Source organism: Passer domesticus, chromosome 10 (assembly GCF_036417665.1).
Source record: "Passer domesticus isolate bPasDom1 chromosome 10, bPasDom1.hap1, whole genome shotgun sequence".
Taxonomy (NCBI): domain Eukaryota; kingdom Metazoa; phylum Chordata; class Aves; order Passeriformes; family Passeridae; genus Passer; species Passer domesticus.
The window spans coordinates 37,916,850-37,944,470 of record NC_087483.1 but is presented as its reverse complement, the minus strand read 5'-3'; the positions used below and the strand labels follow the sequence as shown (position 1 = coordinate 37,944,470).

Here is a 27,621-nt window from a genome sequence, read left to right as displayed (position 1 = left end):
TGCAGAAGCTGTGAATGAAAAGGTGTTCCACTGCCTGAGGGCTTAATTCCAGTCATAATCCACCTCTTGTTTCTTGGTTACCATAAAAAACACTTCAATACTCTACAGCAAAACCTTAGTCAAGTCAATCAGCTGACAGGAAGATACAAACTGAGGCAAAAAGGGGGCAGATTACCAGGTCAATTACACCAGTAGCTAATGTTTAAAAACATTAACTAGGGCAGATACAAGTACCTGAAAAAATCCAAACCTCCCAGCACCTCTCTCCCCTCTTTCTACACAAATTCCCTCAGAACTCACCAGGGGAGGTCCAGGAACTGTCCTTCAGGCACCATAAGAACCCTCATCCTCTCAATCTGCTCTGCCTCAAGTTTTCTGCAATGTTTTCCTCTTTCACAAAGTACAAATATTTACATGCAACATTTCCAGTGAAGCTTACCTTTTTGCTTTCCTCCATTTCATGTTCAAACATTGCATTAAAAACTGGAGATCGTGCTGTATCAAGAAAAGTAAATATTAAATATAATCAAATTTTAAACTTATAGCGATTTAAATTACAAAATAATAGCAATACAAAAGTAGAAAGTACCTGCAAGGACAGATTTATGAGCTTTGAATTCTTGTCCTCCTACATAAAAACTGCAATCTGTAAATCTTGTTGTTTCCCAGAGATTCCCTAAATCTTCTGCTAGTCGACATTCAGGTACCTTCAAAGTGTTTGTATTAGACTGTCCTGATATATTTACTGAGTCTTGGACCACGCTTACCTAACAGAAAATCACAGCAAGACAACTCCTTCATAACTGAATGCCAACAATAATTAAATCACAGTACCTATTGCTAGAATTCCAACAATTCCAAAGCAAAGCAAAAAACAGTGAAGCTTCTGGCATTAGGCCAGACCCATAAACCAATGCTTTACAGTTGACTTTTAAGTAACAAAAAACAAACAGGGCTTACTTAGACTCTAATATTGTGTACTTATCCAACCAAAACAAAAACAAAGAGCACAATACCACATGCCACCTGACAGAAATGTCACCGCAAATAAGGACAGATACAGTTCTTGGAAAAGCAGTGGGAACAAAAACATGTTAATGCTATTTCAGAGTTAAATTAACAGTTCAACACTTCACACATCTCAGTAAAATATACACAATATACGATTCTATACAGATCATCAGGATCACATGGCCACAGAAAAGTTTCAGAACAATCTGTAGAATTTTTAAATATCCCTTATTGTTCTGACAGTTAAATTTGTACATAACCTACAGTGTGATAATGCAAACTAAGTGCAAGTAACAGCTCCTTCATTATTCCCTTCTACTTAGTCCAGATGAGGCAGGAACCACAAGTAACTGTTTTCCAAACAAGATGAAAAGCCATTACTTTCAAAATACAAGGTGTAGTAGGTAACTTCAATAATGAAATGCATTCTTACAGGATGTAACTTCTGTACAGAAGCAGTTAAGAAAACTGAAATATGTGCATTTGAAGTGAATATTCTGCCACATTTAAGTCTTTTATACAGGAATGGAACAGGACAGCAGCACTCCTTGCTGCTTTTTCAGTTATCTTCACATACTAAGTCCTTTTAATCAGTGTGTTGGGTAAACAGAAGAGCTCAGCAGGTGTTGCTTCTCTTGTCTGAGAGCACAGATCTGAGAATAAAACCTTTGTAACGAGCCATGCTACAAGATCTTGATCACTCCATCTCCCAACCTCAGAAAATCAGGATTAGATCTTGAGAGAAAATGCTGATACTGTTAGGATCAGGGCTTTGGTTGATTTCCAAAGGCATCTGGAATAAATCTGGCACAAAGCAAAAACAGCACAGCTCAGCTTCACAGAAAGTTGGAGCACTGCAAGCCAAACTCCAGACCAGAAGAGGAGGAGGATGATCCAATTATGACAGCAGCTTGGGGATTTGAATCACTGCCTAATTCCCTGTATCATCTCATACCCTCTTGTCAATACAAGAAATTCCTTTTTATTCTTCCTCCTTAAAAAAAAAGAGAAGAAACCCAAAGCACAGCAAAATTTCCCTTTCACAGTTAGACTGTACATTTATAACATTGAATAAAATCTATAGAGTTATTTCCCAGTTTTCACATACAGAGTGATTTCAGGAGATATACATACACACAAAGGAAGTTTTAGCTTAGCCAAGCTCATCTTCTGTTGCCAGAGGAGAGTTCTGCTTTTCCAGAGCCTTGACTCAAAGTTCATGGTCCCAGTTGTCCACACAGCATCATCCTGTTAGCTACAGACAGTGCCTAGGGAAAGTCATCTACACACTCTTAATGTGCACTTAAATTGATATGTGACCTTCTAAACTTCTGCTTCAGAATGGTTTCTAATACTTACTGAGAGCTGTGCAACACAACAACTTGCTACAGGTCATCTTTTTAAGATATAACCCAAGCAAAGTTTTAATTCAAATCTCCCCCACCCGACTGACCTGGAGTGTATTGATTGTCCTTTAAAGATTCTAAATACAAGGATTGCAGGGGTGTGATCTTTCATATCTCACTCCAACAGGCATGCCATAAATCAAGTGCATCCTCTTATTATTTATAATTTATTTAAATAAAGCTGAAATCCAATCAAGTTAATCCCATATAACTATCAAAAACTTGCCAACTTGAACAAGTTCTGTGCTCTGCCACTTAACAAGGATACTGTCCATGATTTTCTTGATTTTGAATCTATGGTAATCTAATGGTAAGGGTGATATAAATGATTCCTTGGACTACTAAGGCAGGTAAGAGATGTGTGAAAGCAGAGAACATTCTATTCCATTAGCAAATGGAACATCTGCAAGGGTTCATACTTTCAGATTATATGGAAAGGGAGCATTCAGTCAGAGATCAGGGTGCCCAAAAATCTGAAGTTGCATTTAATCACAACTTGCTGCTGGCAGCACCTGACTCCACAAAATATTACACTTAACAGCCCCTCAATCCCATCCAAGGGCACATCCAGCTGATCTTGAGAATCTTTGGCAACACAGAATGAAAATCTTTGCTGCCAAAGACAATCAAATAATTTTCCTGCAAGCCAACAGGAAGAAGGGCCACCAACAGTCAGTAATCAGAGGCCTTCACTAAATACCTGCTACATCTGACAAGTTTTATCAAGCCAAGTGCAATAGTTAAGAAGTGGTAAGTCAGTTTTCCAAACAGGAAACAAGTAGGAAGGCAAATATGGAAATCAGAGCTTAACATAAAGTTCTAAAAGGACAAAAACTTCAGGCTTGTCTATAGAAACAGGTCCTTCCAACAACACCTGTCATTTCTAAGGACAGCTGAAGAGCTGGTATCACACATCCAAAGAAAGAAATTCTTAAAATATTTGGATTTTCAAGTTTTTCCTTCACCCTGACACAAGCCAGAAGTTATTTTAACATGTTCAGTGTGAACAACTACATGTTTTACTTCCTTCCACATTTATAATCAGGGTAGGTCCAACACTTCACAAAAGCCATTCATATTAAAACATCAAGATATTTTCATAGGGAAACACAGCTAAATTCTGACTAGCATCAGAATTTAAATAACAGTATTTCTCTGTGGAAATCCAATATTTCTTCTACTTATATTTTTTAAACAAACCTAATCTCTCAAATTAGAGGGATCTGATCTAAAACCAAATGCTACTTTTAAGAGCTGTTCATTTACATCAAAGTGATCATTAGCAGGACAACTTAAGAAGAGAAAATGCTCAAAAGTATCTTTACAGAGCCATAAAACACTTGTTATATCTGCTTTTATCACCCAAATAATTGTATTCATAACAAATTTATCATGCAGCTAATTTAACTTGTCTAACTGAAAATAAGATGCACTATATTTGCAATATCTAGTCTCAAGGGCCACATTTCAATTATTCTTCCTACCCAGCATAATGACATATAATTAAATTGTAATCTTGCCAAGACAATTTTACACATTTCCTGTAAATACACAGATCAAAGCAAACTTATTAGCAGTTAGAGCATCTATCATCCTCCTAAGTCACTAATCACTTTATGGCAGCCCAGATAACCAGCCAATGTATATTCAACATACACTCCACTTACACTGCTGCTTTCTCTGCTTTCCATTTTTAACACCAAGTAAGCTTTTTACTGAAACTTAATATAAAAATTTAGGTTATGGACATAAATGATATTATAGAAGAAGGGATCCACAATACACCATGAAGTTAAATTTATACGACAGCTCTCAATGTTAATTTTCAGTATCAAGCACACCTTCTACAAGATACATCTTGTTTTCTGAGAGAATGCAAGTAACAATTAGTCAAAAATTAAAGTGTTTAATTTACTGGAAAGACCTGTTCATTGGTTAAAGCCATCAATTATGACATTAAAGGAATATAGATTCTGACAATCAGTTGGGTTTTCTTTTATAATGTGAACCAGTATGTGAATATTTCCATCCAGTGAAAAACAATCCTCAAATTCGAAATACAACTTCTTTAAATAAAAGAAATAACAGTGACCTCAGTAAAACAGCATTTCTCTAGACAGCACACACCAGCCACCTCTGGCATAAATAATTTTACAGTCAATTCTGATGTAACTGTGGCAAATTCAGAGAGAAGTCCAGCAGTTTACAAGTAATCAATTCAATATTCTACATCTCAGCGTACAAGCATCAAAAAATAAAATAAAATGTAATGAAGACAAAACAATGTACATTTCACCAAGTTTATAGTTTTCAAAGACAGTTTTAGAGTAAGTTACTGTTTAAATCAACATAAATCTCTATTTATTAGAGTAGGAAACATTTTATTTAAAGCTTTATTACTTAAAAATTAATACCCACCTCACAAAATAATGTAAGCTTGTCATCTGGTAGAAGACCATTAGCTTCATCTAGTAAAAAATCTCTTCGGATAAATTTCTTAAACCCCCAGTCCTTGCCTTGCACAAATCGATACGCTCTTTGGCTTTCTGATAAAAAATTGTGTACAAATACAGCAAGTTAAAGGAAAATATTAACAAATAGCACCTACTTCCACATCAAGTCTAATAAAAAAATTAATCAGTTTCTGACATTTAGATCACATGTTAACAGAACTGATTAAAACCTTTTAAATATTGTAACAGTGTTATTTTATAAAACACTTGGTAGAACTTGGTGGAGCACAATTTGCAATTCAAACCATATCCTCTCATTAGATCTCTCAGGCACCATCCAGCATAAGGAGTTTTTCAGTGAATGTTTAAGAATGCCAATGTGTCAAAAGAGGAATTGTTCAGAGGGAAGCACCATTACAATGAATTTGTCACCACAAACCCATCCTGACAACGCTCTGCAGTTGTCACAACAATCTGGTTTGACTTCTTCCTGAAATGGAAAATCTTGTTTCACAGGTTGAAATTATTTTGAAATACAGTAAAAGCATTAAAATAGCAAAACAGAAATGAAAGCTTTCAACTACTAAACTATCTTTGGTCATAAAAGATATTAACTATATTTATCTTTTGGCCCTAGTTATAAGAATTAATTTTTTTTAATCCACCAGATTTGCTGTGACTGCACAACTTTTTTTTTTTCTAAAGCTCACAGCCAAAAAAGAATTCCCACAGTCATCTCAGTGCAAACACATGTAAATTCAGTAAGACCACACATTTTACATGGCTGGTGGACTGAAAAGTGGCCACTTGTTGCCCAAATCAAAGCACAGGAAAGAGCACCCTATACTTACAGTAAAATATGGGAAAGAGCTTATTTGGGAATGGCTTTGAGAATCTAAGCAGAATAAAGCACATTCTCAATTAAATTTAGAATGATTGTTCAAAATGAAGACAGCAATAATACTGAAATAAGAGCAGAGGGGGAAGTGGGGAGGAATCTCATGAAGAGTTCTTTAAGAAAGAACTTTTCTTTCATTCCAAAAAGCTGGGCAAGAAACACATCACCATTTCATTTGCTGTACACAGAGATGCTTCAGCTAAAGAGAGCACTTTAGAAGTTTAAGTCAGAAGTTTGTAATAAAAGCAAACTGTTTTTCATGACAGAATCTGTTAAAATATCCTTCCTTCTAAAGCCTCCAAAATAAAGCCATCAGCAAAGCCAGACTTCCCCACACTATTGACCTTGGCAGCACCACTGGAACACACTGGAGCATGTGTTCCAGAAAAGACACACGTGTCACACACTGCCCTCACCTCCAAGAGCTGGAGAAATTATATTCAGAACAGCTCTTCACTAGGATTGCATCAAGCAAAATATCCTGTAGAGATTTTCACTGTATTTCCAGAACACACTGAGGAGCCCCCCAGGAGCTGCCACTGCAGGAGGTGTGAGGTCTCTGTCCCTGTCACCTCATCACTCCTGCATCAACAAGCCCTAGCCCATGCACAGCACAGCAGCAGAGGGAAATGCACTCCCTGCAGTGCAGTGTGGGCTTTGAGGGCACCACACAAACACACAACACTGCTCACATTTGAAAATCTGTATACCAAGGAGGAAAAACACCTTTTAAAACAATATTATCTCGTTTTTTTGTCATCTGGATTAGTGTTTCCACACTTTTACCAACTTTTAACTTCATTACATTAAATCAAAAGAAAAAAAAATCAGAAATTAACATTTCCAAAAGCATTCATAAATTTCTTCTCTAGATTCAGCCCAATTCTTTACTCTGCAGACTTAGATTTTACTCTTAGCAGCAACAACCAGTGTTAACCCCCAAAATTAAGAACCAGAATAGAGCAGCACGAAAGTGCAAATGTATTTTTCTTCTAATAAAGTTAAAATGTTAGTTCACTTTCTGTTTCATACACAGCTTCATCCCTTGAAGCAGCAGTCTATGCATGAATTATCAATTTACAAGGGACATTGGAAGTGGGGCATCATTTTCCTGTCTCAGTAAATACACAGCACCCACAGAAGCAGATGGCAAATGGCTGGAGAGTCCAAGAAATAAGACTTCTGTTGGTAACTTCCCAAAGTGAAAAGATATTTATAACTCCTGTGGTGCCAAACCAGCACAGCTACTATTGCAGAAGCTGCAGACACACCCACTCACAGGATTTTTAGCACTGCAGTGGATGATGAACCAGCAGAGCTGATGGGTCAGGATCTGGGTGTTTGCTACAGACCGGTCAGGAACAAACAGGTCACTGGAGATTGGGGTCCTGGGGGACAACAAATCAACAAGAACCTACAATGAACCCCTGAGGCAAACACAGGGCCAGCAGGACCTGGCTGGAGACCAAAACAGACTGCCCAGATAAGCCGTGGAGTCTCCATCCCTCGAGATCTCAAAGCACCACAAGTCCCAAGCAAACTGCTCAGGCTGACCCTGAGCCTCCAGAGCTCCTGTGCCAACTCAACAATTCTGTGCTTGATGATTATTCCCAAACAGGTTTTGATGCAGTTTCACATTTTATTACAAATACCAATCCAGTCCAGGACTGTGAAAAGTCCAGATGTATACATCCTCCAAATGATGCTCCAAAAGTACAAAAGGGTAGCCTTCTCATATAAGCTCCAGAAGAGGAAGTTCACAGGGACTGAAGAAAGCATCACCATCAGTATAGAAAGATTAGTAGAAACATGCATGTGAAACACATATATTTACCTTCCTTCCAAAGAGTCCAATATTTTAATTTTTACATTTGAACTCAGTTCTGTGGATTTAGTTTGAAGATTACAAGTGAGCCCAGTTACTTAATGAGAAATAATGTGAACTTTGGCTATAAACACTGCAGAGCTACAGATTTTTTTGTAAGAAATGCAGAACTTGCAACAAAACAGGACCTGAAACATCTCTTAAATCCTGGAGTAGAAGAAGGGAAGAAAAACAGATATTCTTCACAGACAGGACTTGCAGCAGAATAAATTCAATGCAGATCAGCATTAAATTATTCATTTCCACAAGAATCCCAGCTTTCCCAAAAAGCATTTCCAATGAAGGCTGTGCTCACAAGTTTGAAACTAAGAGTCTTCCATACATTTTTCATACCAACAAAACAATTAAATCACCAGTTATTTCAAAGTCTTCTAATTCCTTGGATACATGGCACATGTTTTCAAACTGATTACAGTGTAAATCATCTGAAATAGACCAAAATATTGTAGAGGATGCCTAAAAAAATCCAGCCATGTCCGCTTATGCTATTTAGAAATGGAAATCAAACACTTCCAATGTAGCTACAAACAAGCAAATACACCTCTCCTAACAGGAAACAAGAATAATCTGCTGGAAAAACTAAGTGACAAGGACCTGGAGTGACAGCAGTTGGCAGTGTGCTGTAATTTATACTGCTCAGGATAGAATTAACATAGCTCAGTGACCAGAAACGTGTGAAACACGAACAGGATTTTATAATTACGTTTCTAAAAGGAAATTAAAAAAAGGTATTTTAAAAGTTTATCTCAATATTAAATTCTGCTCTCAACTGAAAAAAATAACATTGCTGATGTTCTTACAAAACCACATTAATATTCCCTTACCCATTGCTTTTGTTTCTTCTCTTTTAGCATTCAGCAAGGAAAATTTAAATTTTGCTCTGACTTCACTTTTTGGACAACTGACTAAAAGCAAATACAATGACAAGTAGTCTTTGCTTTCATCATCTAATCCCTTTGGATTCACTCTCAGGCACCTGAAAAAAATGGAGAAATGGTAATTTTTTAATGGTACCCAGAATAAATTCAGAAATACTTTTACAAGACACAATCATGAAAGCTACTGAAATAAATGTTTCCTTTGTGATTGCTGACATTTTGAAATTACAACCAATCCATACCTACAGTAACCCTCCAAGAAATGTCCAAGTTTTAATATTTATTTTTAATTTAATTTTACAATTTGAGTGAGCAAAATAACCCCACAACAAAACCCAAAGCACTTGCTCAAATAAAGACCTTACCACTTCATTTTGTCATTTGGCCCTGATGAAAATGTAGAACTCTTTAAAACTTCACCCATTTCTTCACGGCAAAAACTGAAGTTATTAATGGTCCACATGTATGAAAATTTTACTACTTTAACCTGAACAAAAGATCAGAAAATGTTAAGAAAATTCAACTTACATATCAAGTATTAACTAAGAGAACTACTCAGATCTTTAGCTATATTTATTCAATATGTCAATAACTTTATTTTAGTGTTTTTAACAATTATTATGACAATAATAGAAAATGAAGCCATTGGAATTTATGTAGATTACCTGGGTGTAACACCAGCTTTCAGCCACAGGTCCACTGGACATCTCCCCAGGAGGAGGAGGGGTGGGAACCCTTGACATTGCCACTTATTGCAGGTTTATAGTATCAAGAGAGCAATCCAAGCTTCAGTAATTCTCCTAAAAAAAGGAATTCATACATTTTTTTCCCACCCTTTTTAGGTGTGGGAAATAGAAAAACTAATATGACTGTGTTTACTAAATTATGCATCTGAAAACTGAACCTGAAAAGAGGACAATGGCTCTGCTGGATGTCACACATTCACAACCACTGGTGCTCAAAACCTGCAGGCTGAGCCCTCACACAATAATTTATAAAAATAAGCACCTCTGCATCACACACCACCACTAATGACAATATTTCGACACCCCCTTTGCAAATGAGCACTTTGGCCACTCCAGAAGTGTTATAACTTTCTTCAGGCTCCCCTCCTTTGACTTGCAGAGTACCCAGAGCACCCAGCCATTAGTACAATGCCCTAGGTTTTCACCCAGACATAATTCACAAGAACACTCAGCCACCTGGGAGCAGAACAGGTTCACACAGCCCTGAGATTTCTGAATGGAGGGCACGAAATCAGACCCGCCTTTCAAGCAGTATTTTCTTTCACAGATCTTTAACGCCAATAGACACAGCTGAAGAACTATAATCCCACAAAGCCAGAAAACAGTTTCACTCAACTCCTAACAAGAAATAAAGTGATTTTGTTATTAATTACCACCACCTAAGAGCACTGCAGGTTCTCCTGCCCATCAGGAGCTGAGTCACTTGCCCAGATCCCTCACACCTGGCTACACAGCAGAAACTGGGCAATGAGAGGGCACCTCTGGTTCCTGGCTGGCCCTCCTTTAAAGGAGGGTTTGCTGTCAGCTGTGGGCAGATTCCTGTCCCAAGCTCACTTAAGCTGCTTCATTAAATTGCTAAAAAAGTGAAATGAACCCTGATCAAACCAGAAAAAAAAAATCAATTATTTCTGCCACAAAACATTTTCTCTTAGTACGGAAAGTTTCTTTAAACATATCCTGCTATCACTTAAAAGCAACCATCTTTCTGCAACATTTGACTGCTTTGCTGTACAACTCTTTTTGGCTGTGATAGAACAGCATTAATTGTCTTCCTCAAAAGATGTGATTGCACACCACTAATCATGATGGAACTCTCCAGGGATGGAGCAACACTTAGAAATAAGGTTTTATGCAAACAGTGGTAAAAAGACACTGCAAGAGCAACCTACAATTCAGTCATGATGTAACAAGTTCATTTTTCCTACAGGAAGAATTCTGCTCTGTGGAACGCTGTGATCCTCACTGGATGTTTTCCCCCCTGCCTTTCTGGTAGTGCTTCTCACTCATGGTATGAAGCAGCTCTTCCACATCAAAGCCTGCTGACAGGTGATTGCTCTGAATCACACAAGTATAAGAGCTTGAAAAGAAAGCTAATTCTCAATTTTTACCAGATGAGGAAGCAGATGCTTTATAATAATATGCCTTAATCAATCTCTACCAACAGATCTGCTATGACAAGGTGAAAACAAATACTGAATAGGTCTCCTGTAAGATATGGATCCCTGAGACACTGAAAACTAATCATAAACACAAGTCAGCTGTCTTTAACAAATGAGTTTTCCCCAAATAAAACTTGTATTTGTGGCAACATTCAGTACTTCATTAGTACTTTCAATAAATGAAAAACCAACATCATCCCTAAATTTAAGATAACCGAACTTGTTTGCTTCATGTTTTTTTAAGCAGGAAACACATCTATTGTGCATGTTGTGTTTACATAGTTTTTGTTTACATGTTTACAATTGGTTTTGATTCTCTGTACAGAACCACCCAGAGTAAAATCCCGGGAAGGATACATATGAACTTCTGTTTTCATAAAGCAAATATTAGCACGTATATTACCATTATTTCAGGAAGCACATCCTACTCAGTGGTGACAATTGAAGCTGTTCCCCCAATGCAATGGATTTTGACACAGAACCATATCCTGAAAGGGTTAGAAGAGCTTATCTCAGCCTTACTGACCCTGCTTGCTGCTCCTCAATGCTCCAAAGCTAAAAGAAAGTAGAATACAGCCCATTCCTTACTCTGTCATTTGCATGAGATGCACAGGACTGCCTCGTCTCTCACCTGTACCTCAATTCTTCAGCCCATTAGACCACTCAGCTCCCAGGAACCATGAAGGAGCAGCAGATCTGAGCCAAATTTCCTCTGAAGAGGTTTCTAAATTGGAAAAGCCTGAAAATAACTATAACTATACACAATCTCTTTCAAGAAAGTGTTCAGTGACCTTGGGCCATCTACCAGTAGTTATCTGCCCACTCCCATCTCACAGCTAAATCAGCTTGATTCACTGAGAATTTAACTCTAAGCAAAGGTAGTTATTTGCAATTATTTTCAGGTTGATGTGTTGCCTTGTCTCTGTACCTGCTCTACCCATGGCAGCTGTGCTTCAGAGGCTGCTTCACCTGCTGTATGGCCTTTATTTAAGGAAGGCCTCATTTTACCTAAGTACCTTTCTCAGGTCCTTCCGAACAGCCTCAGCTTTTTGTAAAGTTTCCCCTTTACAGCAAAATCACCAGACAAGAGATTTTCATGACCTCCTGCTATACCTCTGAAGAACAGATTAACACTTCACTTTTTTTGCATGGATTTACTAAGCCAAACACATTTTTAGACTGAGAAAACTGGCAGAAAGCTTTAACTTTAAATCTTTGATACTGGGAGTCTGTGTTGAGGAGCTGTCTGCATTTTTTAGTATGCCTGAGCACACAACCAAAACAAAACAAAGGACCAACCAAGACAAACTGACTAATGGGAGAATGAATAAACAGAGCTTTTGATGCTCTTTTAACATGTACCAAGAGACAGGGAGAAGGATGGAAATGGTTTAGCAGTACTGCAGATCTGCCCTTCACTTTACTTAATCAATTAATTAGGATTTGGGTGGGGTCATGGGGTATTTACCAGAGCTACAAGGTGAGAGAAAACACAAGCTTTCAAGATGCTGTCCTGAAATCCGAGGATTTTGGAGGTGTTTGGGAGAGGGATTTTTGCAGTCTTTAGACTGACAGCCAGAGCACACTGAGTGGCCACCAATGGTCACCAGGGCAAAGTGGACCCTGCACAGGCAGCCTGAAGGTGAGAACAGAGAGCACACCCTTTGCTCTACTGTGCTCTACGTGGGGAGGAGACTAAATACTACTCTGAAGAAATTGTTTATGAATCATTGATCAGCCACTGTCATCAGCTCTGACAAAATGGTTTTCCGAGTACCAACCCCTCATCACAGCCTATTAGAGCAAATGGTTGGGAACAGAGAGAGCTGCAGTTCACAAAACCAGTCAGGGAACGACTGGGTGGAATTAAATCAGTGAAGTGCAGGAAGCCAGCTCTGCTATCTGCAGGATGAAACAACTTAGAGGGACAATTTTCATGCTAGAACCTGCATTTATTACTCTGCAGGCTATCATGAACAAAGCAGCAGAAATGAGGGAACATTATCAGACAATAGGTCCAAGAATTTTTAGGCAATGCTGTGCCTGTCTGGACACAGCCCAACAAACCAGTCTGTGTGGCCATTCTGCCAGGCAGAAATGTCTGACCATCAGGGCAAACGTGCACTGGGAACAGGAAAACAAGCTTTAATGGATGGGGTGAAAGAAGTTTCTGGTTTTCAAAAGGAAAATTAGATGTGTTTTTAAAGGGTGTCAAGTTCCTTTGTTTGGAGTTTTTTCCTAATGAACTGATATACTGAATATTGTACAGCAGCCAGTGCTGATTTAATTCAGAGTTTGTGTTCATTGTCTTCATTGAACACCCTGTGTTCAAAAAAAAAAAAAAAAAGAAGAAAAGGTCAAAGGTTCTTTGCTTGTACTTCCAGACCCCAAACATGATGGGCTTAACACTTCTTCTACTGGTCTGTTAAGGAAAGTATTGGCTTCACCTGATAATCACTCTGCAAACAGAGCAGATTCTGTTAAATTTGGATCTTCCAGGAGCTGATCCTCCTACAGTGAGCAAGTAGGCAGAAATAACATTAAAAAAGGAGATTTCTCAAAGCACATTTTATTTAGGAATTAACTGAAGTGCCCTCCTAGTCAAATACTTATGCTAAACTTAAAGCCATATGAAATTGATTATTGTTAATCAATTACCTGCACACACAGTGTAAAGAAAGCACTGGCTACCTTCCAAAAATGTATTTGCACAGATTTTCATCAAAAACTGCATCAATCTCCATTTTCCCAACTTCTAAGAAGAGATCTTAAGATTCGAAGTTATTTCCTACATCAATAGCATAACTTTCAAAAATATTACCTTGTTTACCCTGTCTGAAATTGAATATTTATCAACATTATTCTAAACAAAGTTACTTTTGAACCTCTCAGAGCTAGACAAGAGCACATTCCCAGTCTCTTACATCTTGTGTTGGAATTATCTCAGCTTTTTCACTGAAAAAGTGATTAGCTTGTTAAGAAAGCACCACGTACATAGGAACACACAAAGAAGAATTTTCTACGCCCGCAATAATAAACCCACAAAACACTTGATAAAGCTGTTTGAAGCTGCCCTGTTGGGAGGATGCTGGGTCTGTCTGTCCTCAGGAGCAGCTCAGTGCAGCAGCAGACGCCAGGAGCTCTCAGGGCAGGCACAGTGCAGCAGGTGCACACGAGGTGTTGCACATTGAACCATTACCAGCAATGGTTTAACTCAGTCCTTCAGTCAGGGATTGCTGCCCCAACACTGCTGGCAGGATGGCTCAACAAAATGTCTTCTGCAGGGTACCCAGCACACCCCAAAAGTCAAATCCAGCCTGCCAGAATCCAACCCAAGGATGGTTCTCCAAGCAAATCTGTGACCCTGTCCTGCTGAGCCTCCTCCTTCCAGCATCCCTTCTTCCCAGGGCTCAGACCTCCAGGATCAAAGTGGTTCCCTCCAGGATCACACCAACAAATTCCAAGTGCATGTACTGCATATTCCACTCAGATGGTTTCAGTCTTTTCCTGAGCAGGGCTCAACACTGCACAAAATGCAAAAGCTGTTGTGAATTAACTTCTTGTCCCCTCTCTGGAAATTCTGATGTTTCATCACTGGCTGAAATAAAGATCATCTTCTGAAGTTTAACTGGAAAATAACATTCTGTCCATCCAACTTTTTATTCCTAGTAAATACATAATTCAGAACCCAAATATAGTTTATGAAATTTTGAGGGTTTGGCTTTAAAAAAAAGGCAAAACAAGTCCTTCTTCATTCAGTAATATCAACTCCCCAAAACCCATTCAAAACAAACATGGTGTAGTTACAGAGACACTTATTTAATTTCTTCTCATTAAATGATCACCAGTGAATAAAGTATTACATAGTATTATATAATTAGTATGTGTTTTATATAAAACTATCAATATTTATTCAAGGAATCAGTTTCGTTTTTCAAATTACAAAGAAGGCAAATTCTTGGGAAAAACACCATCTTCTCACTTCTTGGCTGAGGAAGATTATATTTATGAATATAAAAATGAAGGAAACAAACAAACCAAATCAGAATAGTTATGTCTGAAGTGAGACATTCTAAGGCCAAAGACAAAAAGTTATTTCTGCACTGCCTCACCTGGACCCAGCTGGATCACACAGTTGTAGGCAGCATCAGCTTATGAAGGCCAAACTGTTTAAGAGTGAAAAAAGCCATGTTCCTCTCTGACTGATCACAGAAGGATTTGTGTAACAGCCACCCACCACCTGGGTCACACTTATTTGGTGGCATGAAACGCCTATGGCTTGAAATTATTTTTTTAAGAGTTTGTCTTATAAGCTAATTAAGCTTACCTAAATTCCTACAGTTTTTACTAGTACATAGAAAAAAATTAACTTTGCAAAAAATAGGATTGCTTTCTTAATTAGGAGGATTTGCATCCCTTCACAATTGATCTTTTTGAAAGAACTGCTGTTGTATTTCCTAAACAGCTAACTATTAAACCAAGTTTCCTGCTGGATGATCCACAACACAATAACAGATGCCTGAAAGGTCTATTAAGCTCAGGCAGTTTTCCACTTTGTTCAGTTATTATCTCCTCTGAAAACACACTTAAGATATACCTACGAAAATTTAAATACAGTGTTCAGCATTTATTGATTTTAATCCCCATCTATCACTGCATCATTTGAGTGAACAGAATGACTTACACAATTGAAATAACATATATCCATCCCCTACATTAGAAAACTTATAGGTAGGTTAAGGAGGTACTACACTTTTTATGTTATCTGTAGTACTTGCAACATGAAAAATTTCCTCTTTTTGGGGCAAAAGAAGGGAGCAGCAGTTGGGCTACACACAGGAAACCCCTATGACACTTACTGAAGAGGCAGCCTATAACACTTAAAAAGATTTGAAGCTTTTTTAGAACATTATATTTAAAAATGCTTATTTAAGTATATGTTTGCTCTTCAACCACGCAATAGCAACTAAGTTTACACAAACCCAAGCTTTGGGGCTTAAATCAGAAGCTCTGGCTGCTCCTGTGTGCTTCATGCTTACCATGTCACCCTTGCCACCCCACAGTTCTGCTGGGAGCCTGTGCCCTGCCAGGAGACACAAACAGCAGCCACACCACGAGCCAATTCATGGCTCTCTCCGCACATCTCCAGTGAGAAAAAAATACTGCCATGGACTGGGCTGTGACAGCTGAGAGACTCCATGTACACCCTGTCACCCCTGCCCGGGGACAGTAAACTCCAGCAGAGAGAGGGCAGGCAGCTGGGCTCACAGACATCTCAAAATAGCTGCAACTGAGAGTCCAGAATTTAAAAGCACATCCTCATGGTGCTCCCAGCAAAAAGGCCCCAGCAAGGCATATCCCAGCACGTGGGAAATGCCCAACTTTTCAGGAGGACGATGGTGTACCTATGACTGATGACACTGAAGTCAGCAGCTCAAAATTAGCAAGGTAATAGTATTAGTTGTAAAAACTGTAAAGTTGCTTACATGCTATTTTCAGGCTTTTCTCTTAATTTGATTTCCTATCCTAAGGCTTTGAAAAATAAAGTAGAATTTTACCTCAGCTACGAGGAAGTCCAAGCGCTAAGCAGAGCTGGAGCTAAAACTGTCTGGTTTACATCAGCCAAGCTCACTGATAAAAATCCCTCAGCATTAGCCTTGCATTATTGTTCTGTAATACAGAAAACCCACTGTGCTCTGTATTAGATATCTCAGACCATCCCCTACAGCAGTCATCTATGCATTTCCCTGGAGAAGAAATGCAAGATTATTTCTTACAGCATTTTTCATTTTCATTGCCCAGTCTAGTTTTACAGGACCCAAAAGAGGTGTATTTCCACCACGATTCCTCTTGGGAAAATATTCTATTCAAATAATCTATTGCTGTCCGGGTTTGTTTCCTGGTATACAGCCAAAGTGATCTTTTCCCCTCCTTAGTTTCACTCCATTACTCTTACTCCAACAAATCATTGACATGTGAAAAGTATATTAAATGAAGACATTTTTTCCCTAAATGCTTCAGTTACACACAATCAAGAGTTCACCAAATCAAAAACGCTAATCTTAACTTTGCACTTGGAACAGGAGTTTGTACAAGCCAACAGAAAGCTGATTCCAACTGTAACAAAGAAATATTTTTCTTTAGCAGATTCACAGCTAGTCTGGGGTGGTTTGGGTTGTTTTGGTTTTCTTTTCTTTTAAAATCCATAAGATTTGTGGAAAGCATTGGCCTGCACTCTCTGGAGACAGTGCTGCATTGTCATTTGCTGCAAAGGAGCTGTACAGGGCAGCAGAATGTTCTCCTCATTAACTTTTGCAGACTGGCATCACCTGCAAAGCTCAGATTGAATTGATACAACTGCTTTCAGCAGGCAAAAGCTCATACTCACAGATGCTCTCAGGAGGGGGCTGATCAGTCATTTGCTGCCCTGTTACCTCTCATGGCAAAGCAGTGGTCACATTTGTGCACACAGCTGCATCTTGGAGATTTCTGAGAGCCACAGCTCATTTCAGGCCTCCTCTATGCCCGAGTGTCAGACTTTGTGCAAAAAACAACTGATACTTTAAAGCTAGGAAATTGAGAAAAAAGGCCTAAAACTCAATTCTGCCAGAGGACCAAACTGCATTTGGTGTTAATTTGCCCAAACAGTCTTGAAATTGAACTAATCCACAACAGCTGATTAGACACATCCCAGGAAAGACAGGCAGGCCAAGAGGCAGAGCTGCACACACACACTTGCTTTGGTGAATATGAAGCAGTAATCTCTAAAAGTCATCAATGTAAGCAAAACTTAACATCTCAGGACTGGACTGCAGCTAAACTGGCTTAGACCCACAGATCTAGAAGTTCATAGAATCAGAATATCCTGAGCTGGAAGGATGATTGAGTCCAGCTCACAAATTAGTCCAACAGAAACTGGTTTCTGAATTTCAAAGACAAGTAGACAACTTCTATCATTCTATTGTTCAAAAAAATCCAGGTACTGTTTTGCTTATACTTCAGAATTTAAGAACCATTCTGATATAATCTGTTTAAGATCCCTTTTTCCACTACAAAAGCAATCCGAAGCATGGCACTTTCCTGTAAGTTTCCCCACTTACACACTCTCAGCTGCTCAAGACAGAATATTTCCCAAGTAAGCAGCAAGGCAAAGAGGCTGGCACAGGCCTGTCGGGTGGCCTGGCTGGGGAGTAAATAGATTTGGTTTCATCTTGGGTGCTGCCAAACAAGGCAGACCAGAAGCAGATCTGAGTCTGCTGCTCTTTGCCTCCGTGCACACACACACAGGAGACACAACCCCGCAGTGAATCATCCCACCCCGCACACGCACTGCTGCCACGGAAAAATGCTCTCCCAGAGCAGAGAAACAAACAGCAGGGAAAAAAGAGATTTACTACCAGGAAATCAAGAAGTCAGCCAACACCAAGCGCCGAGCCCCTCTTTACAAGTGACTCTGGAAACCTCTGAAGGCTCAGACACTGTAATTTATTAGTAACCCAGACTAACACTTGATGATGTTACTGCCGTATATCTTTCCCCTCAGCACTCAGTGAGCAGTCTCACACTTGTTGGAGGGGATGGCACCTTTCCAAACACAACTGCTATTTAATCATTAAAAATGATGCCTGGCCTGTAAAACAATATTCAAAACCACTGACTACAGAATAAAAGTGGATTTTGCTTGATGATCTTATTAATATAACTAATCATAGAAACTCAGTCTGGGTATAAAGTTTGCCACACACAAATTTTGAGCCTGTGGAAGCTTTTCTTTCACTTCTAGTTATATCACGCTTTCCTTCTCTCTTCCCTTCCCCTTTTTTTTTTAAAGGGGAAAATCCCCACTTCAGCAGAATGTTACTAAAAATGCTTTTTTTCCTGCAAGCATTTCCAAATGCTTCCTTCCTAAGCAAGACAGGACCTTCACTAATCACAAGCCTCTCAAGAGATGCAACAGTATTAATTCAAATCTTTCAAATTTATTTACTGTATTTTTTACCCAGGATCAACCACCTGCCCTGTGGATTTCGCAAAACTCGCATAAAATGTATTTATGCAAACTTCTTCAGTATAAGAAGTTTCAGTTTCTTAGAAACTGTATCACCCATCGCAACACAAATATTATTCTGCTGCCTTTTCTAATTTAAATTTGCTCACTATATGCACATAAATAAACAAAAAAAACCCTACCCTGACATATTCTGCAGAGATCAGAAAAACCCACTGCAAATAGATTTCATACATTTTACTCCTCTGAAACCACCATATGCCAGGTGCAGTGCCAGATCCAAGCATGAGATCACACCCACTTGGACAGTCAGTGCAGCGAGGCATTACATTAACCTGCAATCACACAAATCAGCCAGAGATTCCAGACAGCTTCGTCTTCACAATAACATTTTCAGAACTGAAATAATATGACTTTAAATAAGTTCAGGTAGTCACTATGCAGAACTTTCCAAATGCATGAAAAAACAGCTAAAAAGAGGAATAAATCCAGATGTACACAAATAATTGCCGCAAGTAACTTCGCACACAGCACAGACACTTTAGTTAAAATGACTATTTTGTCCTGTTACAAGAACAGTTACCCAACTTGATATGTAAATATCACTGTGCCCACTGGTACATCTGATACTCACAAAAAGGAGCTAAAATTTATTTCCATTACATATTGTTCCATCCTTGAAGCTGAAGAAATTATATTAACCACTCATTATACAAATTCATTACAAACAAGTTCTGGTTTTATCTTCACGAGTTTTGATTACAAACAAGTAACTCTGAAATTAATCTCAGTTAACAAGGAATCGATCTGTTTTAAAATTTAAGATAAACTGCCACTAAAGAGTGATAGTTTTGTTGCTGAGGTAATGTCTACATATGAAGTAATTCAGAGCCCTATTGTGAAGACAGTAAACATGTGTCTCCTCTAAAGAATTAAGAGGAATTATTAGCTAATCTGAATCACTAGATTAATTTATTAAGTGCTTGAAACAACAAATAACTTGTGTTCAGATTTTACTTTGACTTTATCCAGTGATTTTTAACTTAAACTCTGTGTCCTTCATAGGCTACAGGCCACACTAATGGAGAAAGCAGATTCATCAATTAGAAACCAAATAGGAATAAGGAAAGCCAGGAAAATGAAAGCTTTTGTGAACTTTTCCAAAGAAAAAGTCAGCATGGAACAGAGATCTAGAAAGTAGAACACCAGAGGAGAAAGTTATACCAGCTATTCCTCAGGCCAGAGGAGCTCAATTCCAGTTGTTCAGGAAGCATCTGCTGATGCAACCCCCCAAATCCTTTTAGAGACATCCCAGTCTAATTATTTTGCTGAACATTCAGCACACAAGAAAACAAGGCATTTGAAAGAAATCAAGTACGAGTCATCACCCCCCATTCCCTTCATCTCCATTCGCAGCCCTACTCACAAATTGATTTGCAAAAGACTTGACCAACTGGTAAGTGAGCTCTTGGGAGGGGACCAACATTAAAGGAAGGACCAGGAAGGAGGCCAAGAGAAAGCTTGGCTCCCAAGTTTCACCCAGTGATCCTTTCCACTGCACAACAATAAGAGGTTCCCACCCCATGAACTTTGGAAGTTTCCCAACTGCTGGAGACATTTACTCCAACAGCAGCAGCACTGCCTATGCCAAGAGCTACTCTGTTGAATTCTCCCTGGCACACAATTGCTTTTTCTTAAAGCACACAGGTAAATTACACATTAAATGATACTTCACCCTTGAACTACTTAAGAACCCAAGTCACAATATAGTGCAAGGAGCAAATGCCACATGAACCACGGTGGATGAGCTGATGCAGACTGTTACCATTAAAAGTAGCATGTGTATTATTTTTCACCAAAAAATGAAGCAATAAATGGCTTCTGGGAGATGCAAGGCAGTATCAAGGATAAGTAATCTAATTCAGGGAATTTGGACATATGAGCTCTCTGGATTATTCCATGCCAATAACCTTCTGAATCAGCTGAAAGAGTATCTGACTTTCCACCACATTTCCCAAATGCTATATGCAAACACTCATCACAACAAAGTTGACAGATACAAGCATGGTTGCAAAGTGATTCCTTGTACAAAACATAAAAAAACTTGTAGCTGATGAAGAATAATTCTAAGCCAGGTTACCAAAAAACACATTGGAAAGCTATTAAATTTGGATAAAATGGAACCAACAGAGTTGAGGTTTATAGCTGAGGGGTTTTAGGTTAAACTCCTTCCAATACTGAACATACACTGCTGCCAAAATTCCACCACACAAGTTGAATAGCTTAAACATTACCAAAACCCCACATTTATGCAAAACACTCACTCTGTAACACAGTTACACACACTTCCTAAGAAACCCATCGAACTAAGGCAAGCGACCATCAGTTAAGAACTACAATAACTAAATTACCACCACTAAAACACCTCCACCTCTCACAGAGCTGCAACAAATCTCCACTAAGTACCGAGCACAAGCTGAATGAGAGATCTCCTACTTCCACCTGAAGGGACAATTCCAATAGGAAGCCTTTTGATATGAGTGAGACAAGAAGCAACAGAATCTCACAGGAATATGAACTGGAAATTTTTTCAATGAATCAAAGGAAGGAAGGCCTCTTGTGAATATGTATGTATTTTGTAGAGGGGAAAGGGAATGGTGGAATGGTTTGGGTTTGAAGGAAACCTGAAGATCATTTCATTCTAAACCCCTGCCATGGGCAGGGACACCTTCCACTATCCCAGGTTGCTCCAAGCCTCATCCAACCTGGCCTTGGACACTGCCAGGGATGGGGCAGCCACAGCTGCTCTGGGCACTCTGTGCCAGTGCCAAGAGCCAAGGTACAGGAGGCTCTTGGAGACCACAGACATTAGTCAAGCACTGAGGCAAGTGCCTTCTATTTCATCCTAAAAATGCAGGGCCCAGGACATGCAGGGCAAAATGCACAGTGTTCATGCTTTGGTTGGAGCACAGTACTTTGAAGATCCCAGGATTTTATGACTACAGCCATCAGGTTGCTGCTCCTGGGAAGAGTAACAATCTCACTTAAGACTTCCTTAGTCTCAACCAGGTTTTTAAATACACAGGCAGCAGACTGCTTTTGACAAGGAGACAGAAATGCCCATAAGGAGCATATGAACCTGTCACAAAAACTGTGAGAAAAAACCCACCAAAAATACCCACTTGTCATCAACATGAAAATATAACAAAAAAAGAAGAAAGCAGGCTGAGGTGGTTTTGTAAGGCAAGACACAAACAAGCGTATGCCTGGCCATACCAAAGCACCTGGAAACATTCAACAGGACAAATTTCTAATTACCACCACCTCTACAACGGCATGGGAGGCAAAGAGAAAAAAAGTGAACAGATGTGAAGAGATTGTATATGAAAGGCTGGAAAAACAATGCAGACAGAAAACCTGGGCAGAATGAATGAAGCGAGAAGTTAATGAGATTTAAGTGCAAGTCAACTGTTTCCTCTTGCTGTCCTCAGCTATTTCTTCTCCACTCTTATGTTTATAATGACAACTGGTTTTATTCCTCTGTCCTGTATATTTATATTTAGGTGTTTTCAAAGGCACAAAATCAACAGAGAAACACAACCTAAAGGAAAACAAAAGAGGAAAAGAAAGTAGTTTTATGTGATTTCAACTGAACATGCAAAAGTGTAAACAACATGCACTGACGGCTGAAATCAGTGATTAGGGCCAAAAAGAAAACTTGGTAGCTTTTCAAATTCATTTTATATTTGCCTATAGCATATACAAGTTTTTAATAGCAACAAGTAGCTTGCGCCGCCTATGCAAGTACAGAATGTAATTCTTTATTTTCACTGACAGTTTAAAAGCAGGCTGCAAAGTACCAAAGTTAAAAGTTTGGCAGAAAGCTGTTTCAAGGGAATTTAACACCAAGGATATTTCTGGATATTTAAAATCTCAGATTTCCAGAAGAGAGTTAAACATGGTTTCTGCTGAGGTACCAAAGCCTGACAAGTTTGCAGCTTTATACACAAAAGTCATATTGTTTAAAAATTATTTTCCCTTTCCTGAGTAAATATCCCCTTACAAAGTAAGGGGGAAATAACCATGCAATAGACACACACTGGAAATCCTTCACAAACATTTATGGTTGTCCTGGCCACACATCCCAGAAGGCCCAAAGAGAAGCCAGGTAAAATACTTTCAGAAGTGACAGTAACTGCTAAGTACTGCTCTAAAAAGGGATATTTATTTCCAGAAATAATACAACTTCTAGTAAAAAACAGAAAAGGAGACATTTTTTGTTAAGCTTTTTTTCTTATGGTTAAAACAAAATGCCTTGGCAGCCATACAAATGGTTTAGCTCAGAACCACTGTGGTAAAAATTCCTGTAACCATATGGGATATCTATCAAAATAATGCTTTCTGCAGAACTGATAAGAATAAGGAAGGACCCTGCTTGACTCTGTCACAGGGTTCTTCCTGGCAGGAGGTTCGAGACAATCCTTTTTGTCCAAATACTATTTTTATGACTCTTAACACCTATTCAGACAATAAATTAAGAATACAGTCACAAAGCAAAGCCAGGTTTTAAAACGGATTGCTGATTTCAGTACCTCAGTTAAAAAAACACCGACACCTCATGGATATCGCTCATCCTCCGTTCTGCCCTTTTCCATTCTTTACGGTCTTCCTCACCTACTTCTGCCCTCGAACCGCCTCGGTGTGATGCAAATTCTCCCCGGACTCCCGGGAATTTCGGCAGACGACATCATCAGGTGAAACCAGCCTGACTCAACTCCACTTCCTGACCAAGATGGTGCGCGCAGCCGGCGACGCGAGGGGAGCTCTGCTCGCACAGCACCCACCGAACCCTGCCACAAACTTTGCCGCAGCCCAAAGACGGCGAAAAGCCTCCCGGCCCGCACTCGCACCGCACACCCGCCCCCGCCGCCCTCCCCTGCCCTCTCACACGGCGCCAACTTCCCGGACCGAGCCGCACTCGGGGGTACCGAGGGCACGAGCGGGGAACACCGCGCTGCCCCGCGGCGTGAGGGGCTCACCCGGGCCTGCAGCAGCCCGGGGGGATCGCTGCATGCGGGATCGCCGGAGCCCGGGACCGCGGAGAGCCGACACCGCCCGCCCCGCTGCTCGGCCCGGCCCGGCGCTCCCGCAGCACCTCCCGGCGCTGCCCCGGGCCCCACACAAAGGCTTTTCCCCGCTCACCCGCACCCCCGGCCCGGCACGTACCGGATCGCGGCGCTGGCGGGGCGGCGCGGCGGGGCTCATTCCGCCGGGGCGGGGACGCTGTGACGGTCACCGGCGCCCGGCGGCAGGCGAAGGCGGCGAGCCCGGGCGGCGGCGGAGCCGCATCGCTGCCGAGTCCCGCTGCTCCCGGCCGTGCCCGCCCCGCGCTCGGCACCTCCCGGCTCCCGCACGGCCCCGCTCCCGCTCCCGCCGCACTTCCGGGAGGGAGCGGTCACGCGGCCGTGGGACGCGCCGCTTCCATCCGGGAACGCGCGCGGGGCGGGGCGGGAGCGGAGTGGGCCGAGCCGAGCCGAGCCGAGCCGAGCCGAGCCGAGCGCTGAGGGTGGACGCTCCCCGGGGCGCACCGGCTCACCGGGGCTCACAGAGCTGTTCCAGAGCGCATGGCGCAGGACTGCGTCCCCATGTCTCTGGGATATCTCGGCTGAGGGACACTCCGCGCCCTCCCCGGGCAGTCTGTTCCAGAAAGGAGCTCTTCCCCGTGCTCCGGTGGAATTTCCTGTGCCTTCCCGTGTTCTCTCGCCCATCCAGAAGGATGGGGCGCCTCTCCTGAGGGGCTGGGACAAAAGGATTGGGTTGTTCAGCCTGGAAATGAGAAGCCTTGGGGTGACCCAGTTGTGGCCTTGCAGTACTTGAAGGGACCTTACTGGGAAGATGAGGCAAGGCTATTTACACAGCATGTAGTGACTGCATGAGGGGGATGGGTTCAGATGGAAAGAGCAGGTTTAGATCAGATATTAAGGGAAAAAAGCAAACCAGAAGAAGGTGGTGAGGCCCTGGCACAGGTTGGCCAGAGAAGCTGTGGTTGCCCATCCCATCAGGTGTCCAAGGCCAGGTTGGAGCAACCTGGGATAGCAAAGGTGTCCCTGCCATGACAGGAGTGGAACAAGATGATCATCGAGGTCACCTCCTAACCCAAACCATTCCATGCTTCCATTGCTTGGCACCACCAAGAAGACCCTGGTATCATCTTCTTGGCACCCCTTTAGGTATTTATACACATTAATGAGGTTCTCTCTCAGCTCTCTCTTCTCAAGGCTTAACAGGCCAGGCTGAGCTCCCTCAGCCTTTCCTCATAAGAAATGTTCCAGTCCCCCAGTTATCCTCATTGCCCTTCTCAGGACCTCTGCTCAAAACTGCAGGGCTCCTCTGAGGACTCCTTATTTACTTATTTTTTATTTTGTTTTGTTTTTAGATGATGTTGACCTGAAATTGACACTTGCAAGCTGCATCTGCTCCCCAGTAATGGGGCTGGAGAAGAGCCAGTCCTCAGTGACTGTTCCCCCTCCTACAGGGCTGGTGTTGGGCTCTCAGCTTCTCACCCTGCCCACAGATCTGCTCCAGGCTGGCACAGACTTCAGCTTCAATATCTTCAGTCCACAGCCCCTGACCAGCACTCTTCTCCACAAATGTTCACCACCCAGCAGTTCTGAGACCTGTTGGTCAGATCTGTTTCCTTTAGAACCAGGTGAATTTCTCTGCATCACTGAAGTAGTTGCTTCTAAAAATAAATGGTGTGATAATTTGTAAATTACATGCTCAGTACTGCAAAATTCCCCGTGGAGGTCTGAAAATAAAACTTAAGCAATATGTTTTGCTTTGTTTTTCAAACAAACAAGGCTTTAAAGAAAACATCCTCTATGGAGACAATTAAGACCCAGTGACACCTTAATTGCTTCTCTTGAGAATGAGCACTAAGAATACACACAGAGCATTGTGCTGTGTAAGGATACCCAGGCTAGCAAGGTCTCAAAATCGATACAACTGCATTAGTGAGGCTCAGAGCCCTGGATAATTCATCCTGCAGAGAAAAACTGCACTGACAGGGCCATACTGCCTTTGGTAGTACTAGTTCTCTCAGAACTATTTCATGAACCTGTTCAGCACTGCACTCTATTTTCAGATGTCTCAGCGGTTTTTGTTTATTTGGAGTCTTTTTCACACCAGCCCTTTCAGGAAATAGCTTCACATCCACAGCCAGTGCTTACTCCATTTAGTGAGCAGGGAAACCAGGCTGCTTTTATGTTGCCCACTACTTAGAAGAAAACACAATAAACATTTGTCATTTGTGAGAAACATGAAGAGAACACAGAGTATCAGAATGTTTGGTTTTGTGAGGTGAGCAGTTGAGGGATTGGAGACACTGTTGCTGCTGGGAAGTGAATGATGACCATTCTTTCACAGGGCAGAATTCAGTCACTCTTAGTGAAAATCAGGGGTGCATTCCTAGTTGTGACTGAAGAGTTTGCAACGGGAATCTTAAGATTTAAACAGAGCAACTTGGCACATAAGAAAATCAGTAAGTGAATCTTTGTGCCTAGTAACCATCACCTCCCTTAAATCCCACTCTAGAGAAAGTCTGCAAAGATGAATCATTAACAGAAGTTGTGGAAAACATGCATATTTGCCAGCAGTCAAAAGGTGAGATTACATCCCTTGGGCTGAGAAGTTCCTTTGCTCACCCTCAGGTATTGGGGGGGTGTGGGCACATGCCACAGCAGGGTGTGTAAATGGGGGCCAAGCAGAGCAGCTGCCACCTTCCAGGTCTGGAGTCTCCACTTGGTTTGAGCAGAAGCTTAACTTATTTTCCTGTACTTCTCATCCACAGCTTAGTCCTGTTTCCTGCTATTCCCCCTCAGATTCCCATTTTTGCACCTTCTCAGTGCTGAATAAAAGTGCCCCATGTAGTGTTGGTCTGTTGTGTAACGCCAAGGTGAAATTCTGTCACATCAGGGGGCATCATTGTGATTTGCATTTTGGCAGCTCTTAGTGGGTCAGTTGAGATAAGTGAGCCTTTGTGCCAAATGTTTTACCAAAACACAGAGTTTGTAATCTAGTTATGACAGAAAAAACAATTAATGGTAGGGAAAAACAAAGCAGGGGGAAGTGATTAAGCAGACTTCCAGAACAAAGACTTTGGCAGAGATCAGAGGAAGGACGAAACTTTCCTGGGTCCAGAGTGAAAGCCCTGGGTCATGTTTCCTCAGACCAGGCAGGAGGACTCAGAGAAATATACTCTTACAATATGCACCATTTTCTGGCAGGACCTTGGTAATGTTTATACTTCTCAAAAAATTTTCACAGAAAGAGGCTATGCTAGTTTATTTTCTTAAATAAAACCCAGTACTAAATGTATTTAATTTCCAAATTGCATGATGGGAAGCTATATTTCTAAAGACACCTGAAGAAAGCACAAAGGCTGTTGTAGTTGTTTTTAATTGTACACACAGCCAGCACTACTGACTCCTCTATTTAGACTGCCCATCACTTCTCCTTATAAAAAAAAGCTCTCAATGCACACATTTCTGTGTGGGGAAGGGTTGTTTAATGTGAAAAGCCTCTAAAATAATTTTACTTATTGCTCCTAGAAAGATTAAGAGAGCATATTAACATATAGCTGTAAAAGGATTAGTGTGTGGAGATTTTAAGTGCTCTAGTCTGGGCAGGCAATACAGTCTGATAAAGTTTCAGGCTGTTGGGAGTTTCATCTTAGATAAACCCCTCAAAACACAAATTCTGTCTGCTGTAGTTTTAAACATGGTATTTCCTGTGCTTCTATGTGAAATACAATTTATTCGAGGTTGTAGATGAGATTTCTTCACCCTTGTTTTGTGATATGAGGTGAGATGTTAACTCCCAGGGTCCCCTCTCAGGGT

The 27,621-nt window shown here is 40.8% G+C and overlaps 1 protein-coding gene and 1 long non-coding RNA gene across 3 annotated transcripts in view; one reads left to right on the top strand and one right to left on the bottom strand.

Moving 5' to 3' along the window:
- The window catches only part of SPOPL (speckle type BTB/POZ protein like), a 32,872-nt gene extending 8,685 nt beyond the window's left edge, over positions 1-24,187 (bottom strand). Inside the window, exons 1-7 of one of the 2 annotated variants that reach the window (XR_010369515.1) lie at positions 23,951-24,187; positions 9,197-9,331; positions 8,897-9,018; positions 8,478-8,629; positions 4,836-4,963; positions 590-767; positions 440-495 (exon numbers count right to left, since the gene is read on the bottom strand). Coding sequence is in view for 1 of the 2 variants with exons in the window: in XM_064435262.1 (XP_064291332.1) it covers positions 440-495; positions 590-767; positions 4,836-4,963; positions 8,478-8,629; positions 8,897-9,018; positions 9,197-9,274 (714 nt within the window). In the remaining variant the exon portion in view is untranslated. The remainder of the gene's footprint in view (positions 1-439; positions 496-589; positions 768-4,835; positions 4,964-8,477; positions 8,630-8,896; positions 9,019-9,196; positions 9,332-23,950) is intronic. The other variant, XM_064435262.1, reaches the window with a different exon arrangement.
- Positions 24,188-24,296: 109 nt separating this feature from the next.
- On the top strand, positions 24,297-25,925 carry LOC135309477 (uncharacterized). The gene is made up of 2 exons (XR_010369733.1): positions 24,297-24,954; positions 25,161-25,925. It is a non-coding gene; the product is annotated as an uncharacterized LOC135309477 (long non-coding RNA).
- The last annotated feature ends 1,696 nt before the right edge of the window (positions 25,926-27,621 follow it).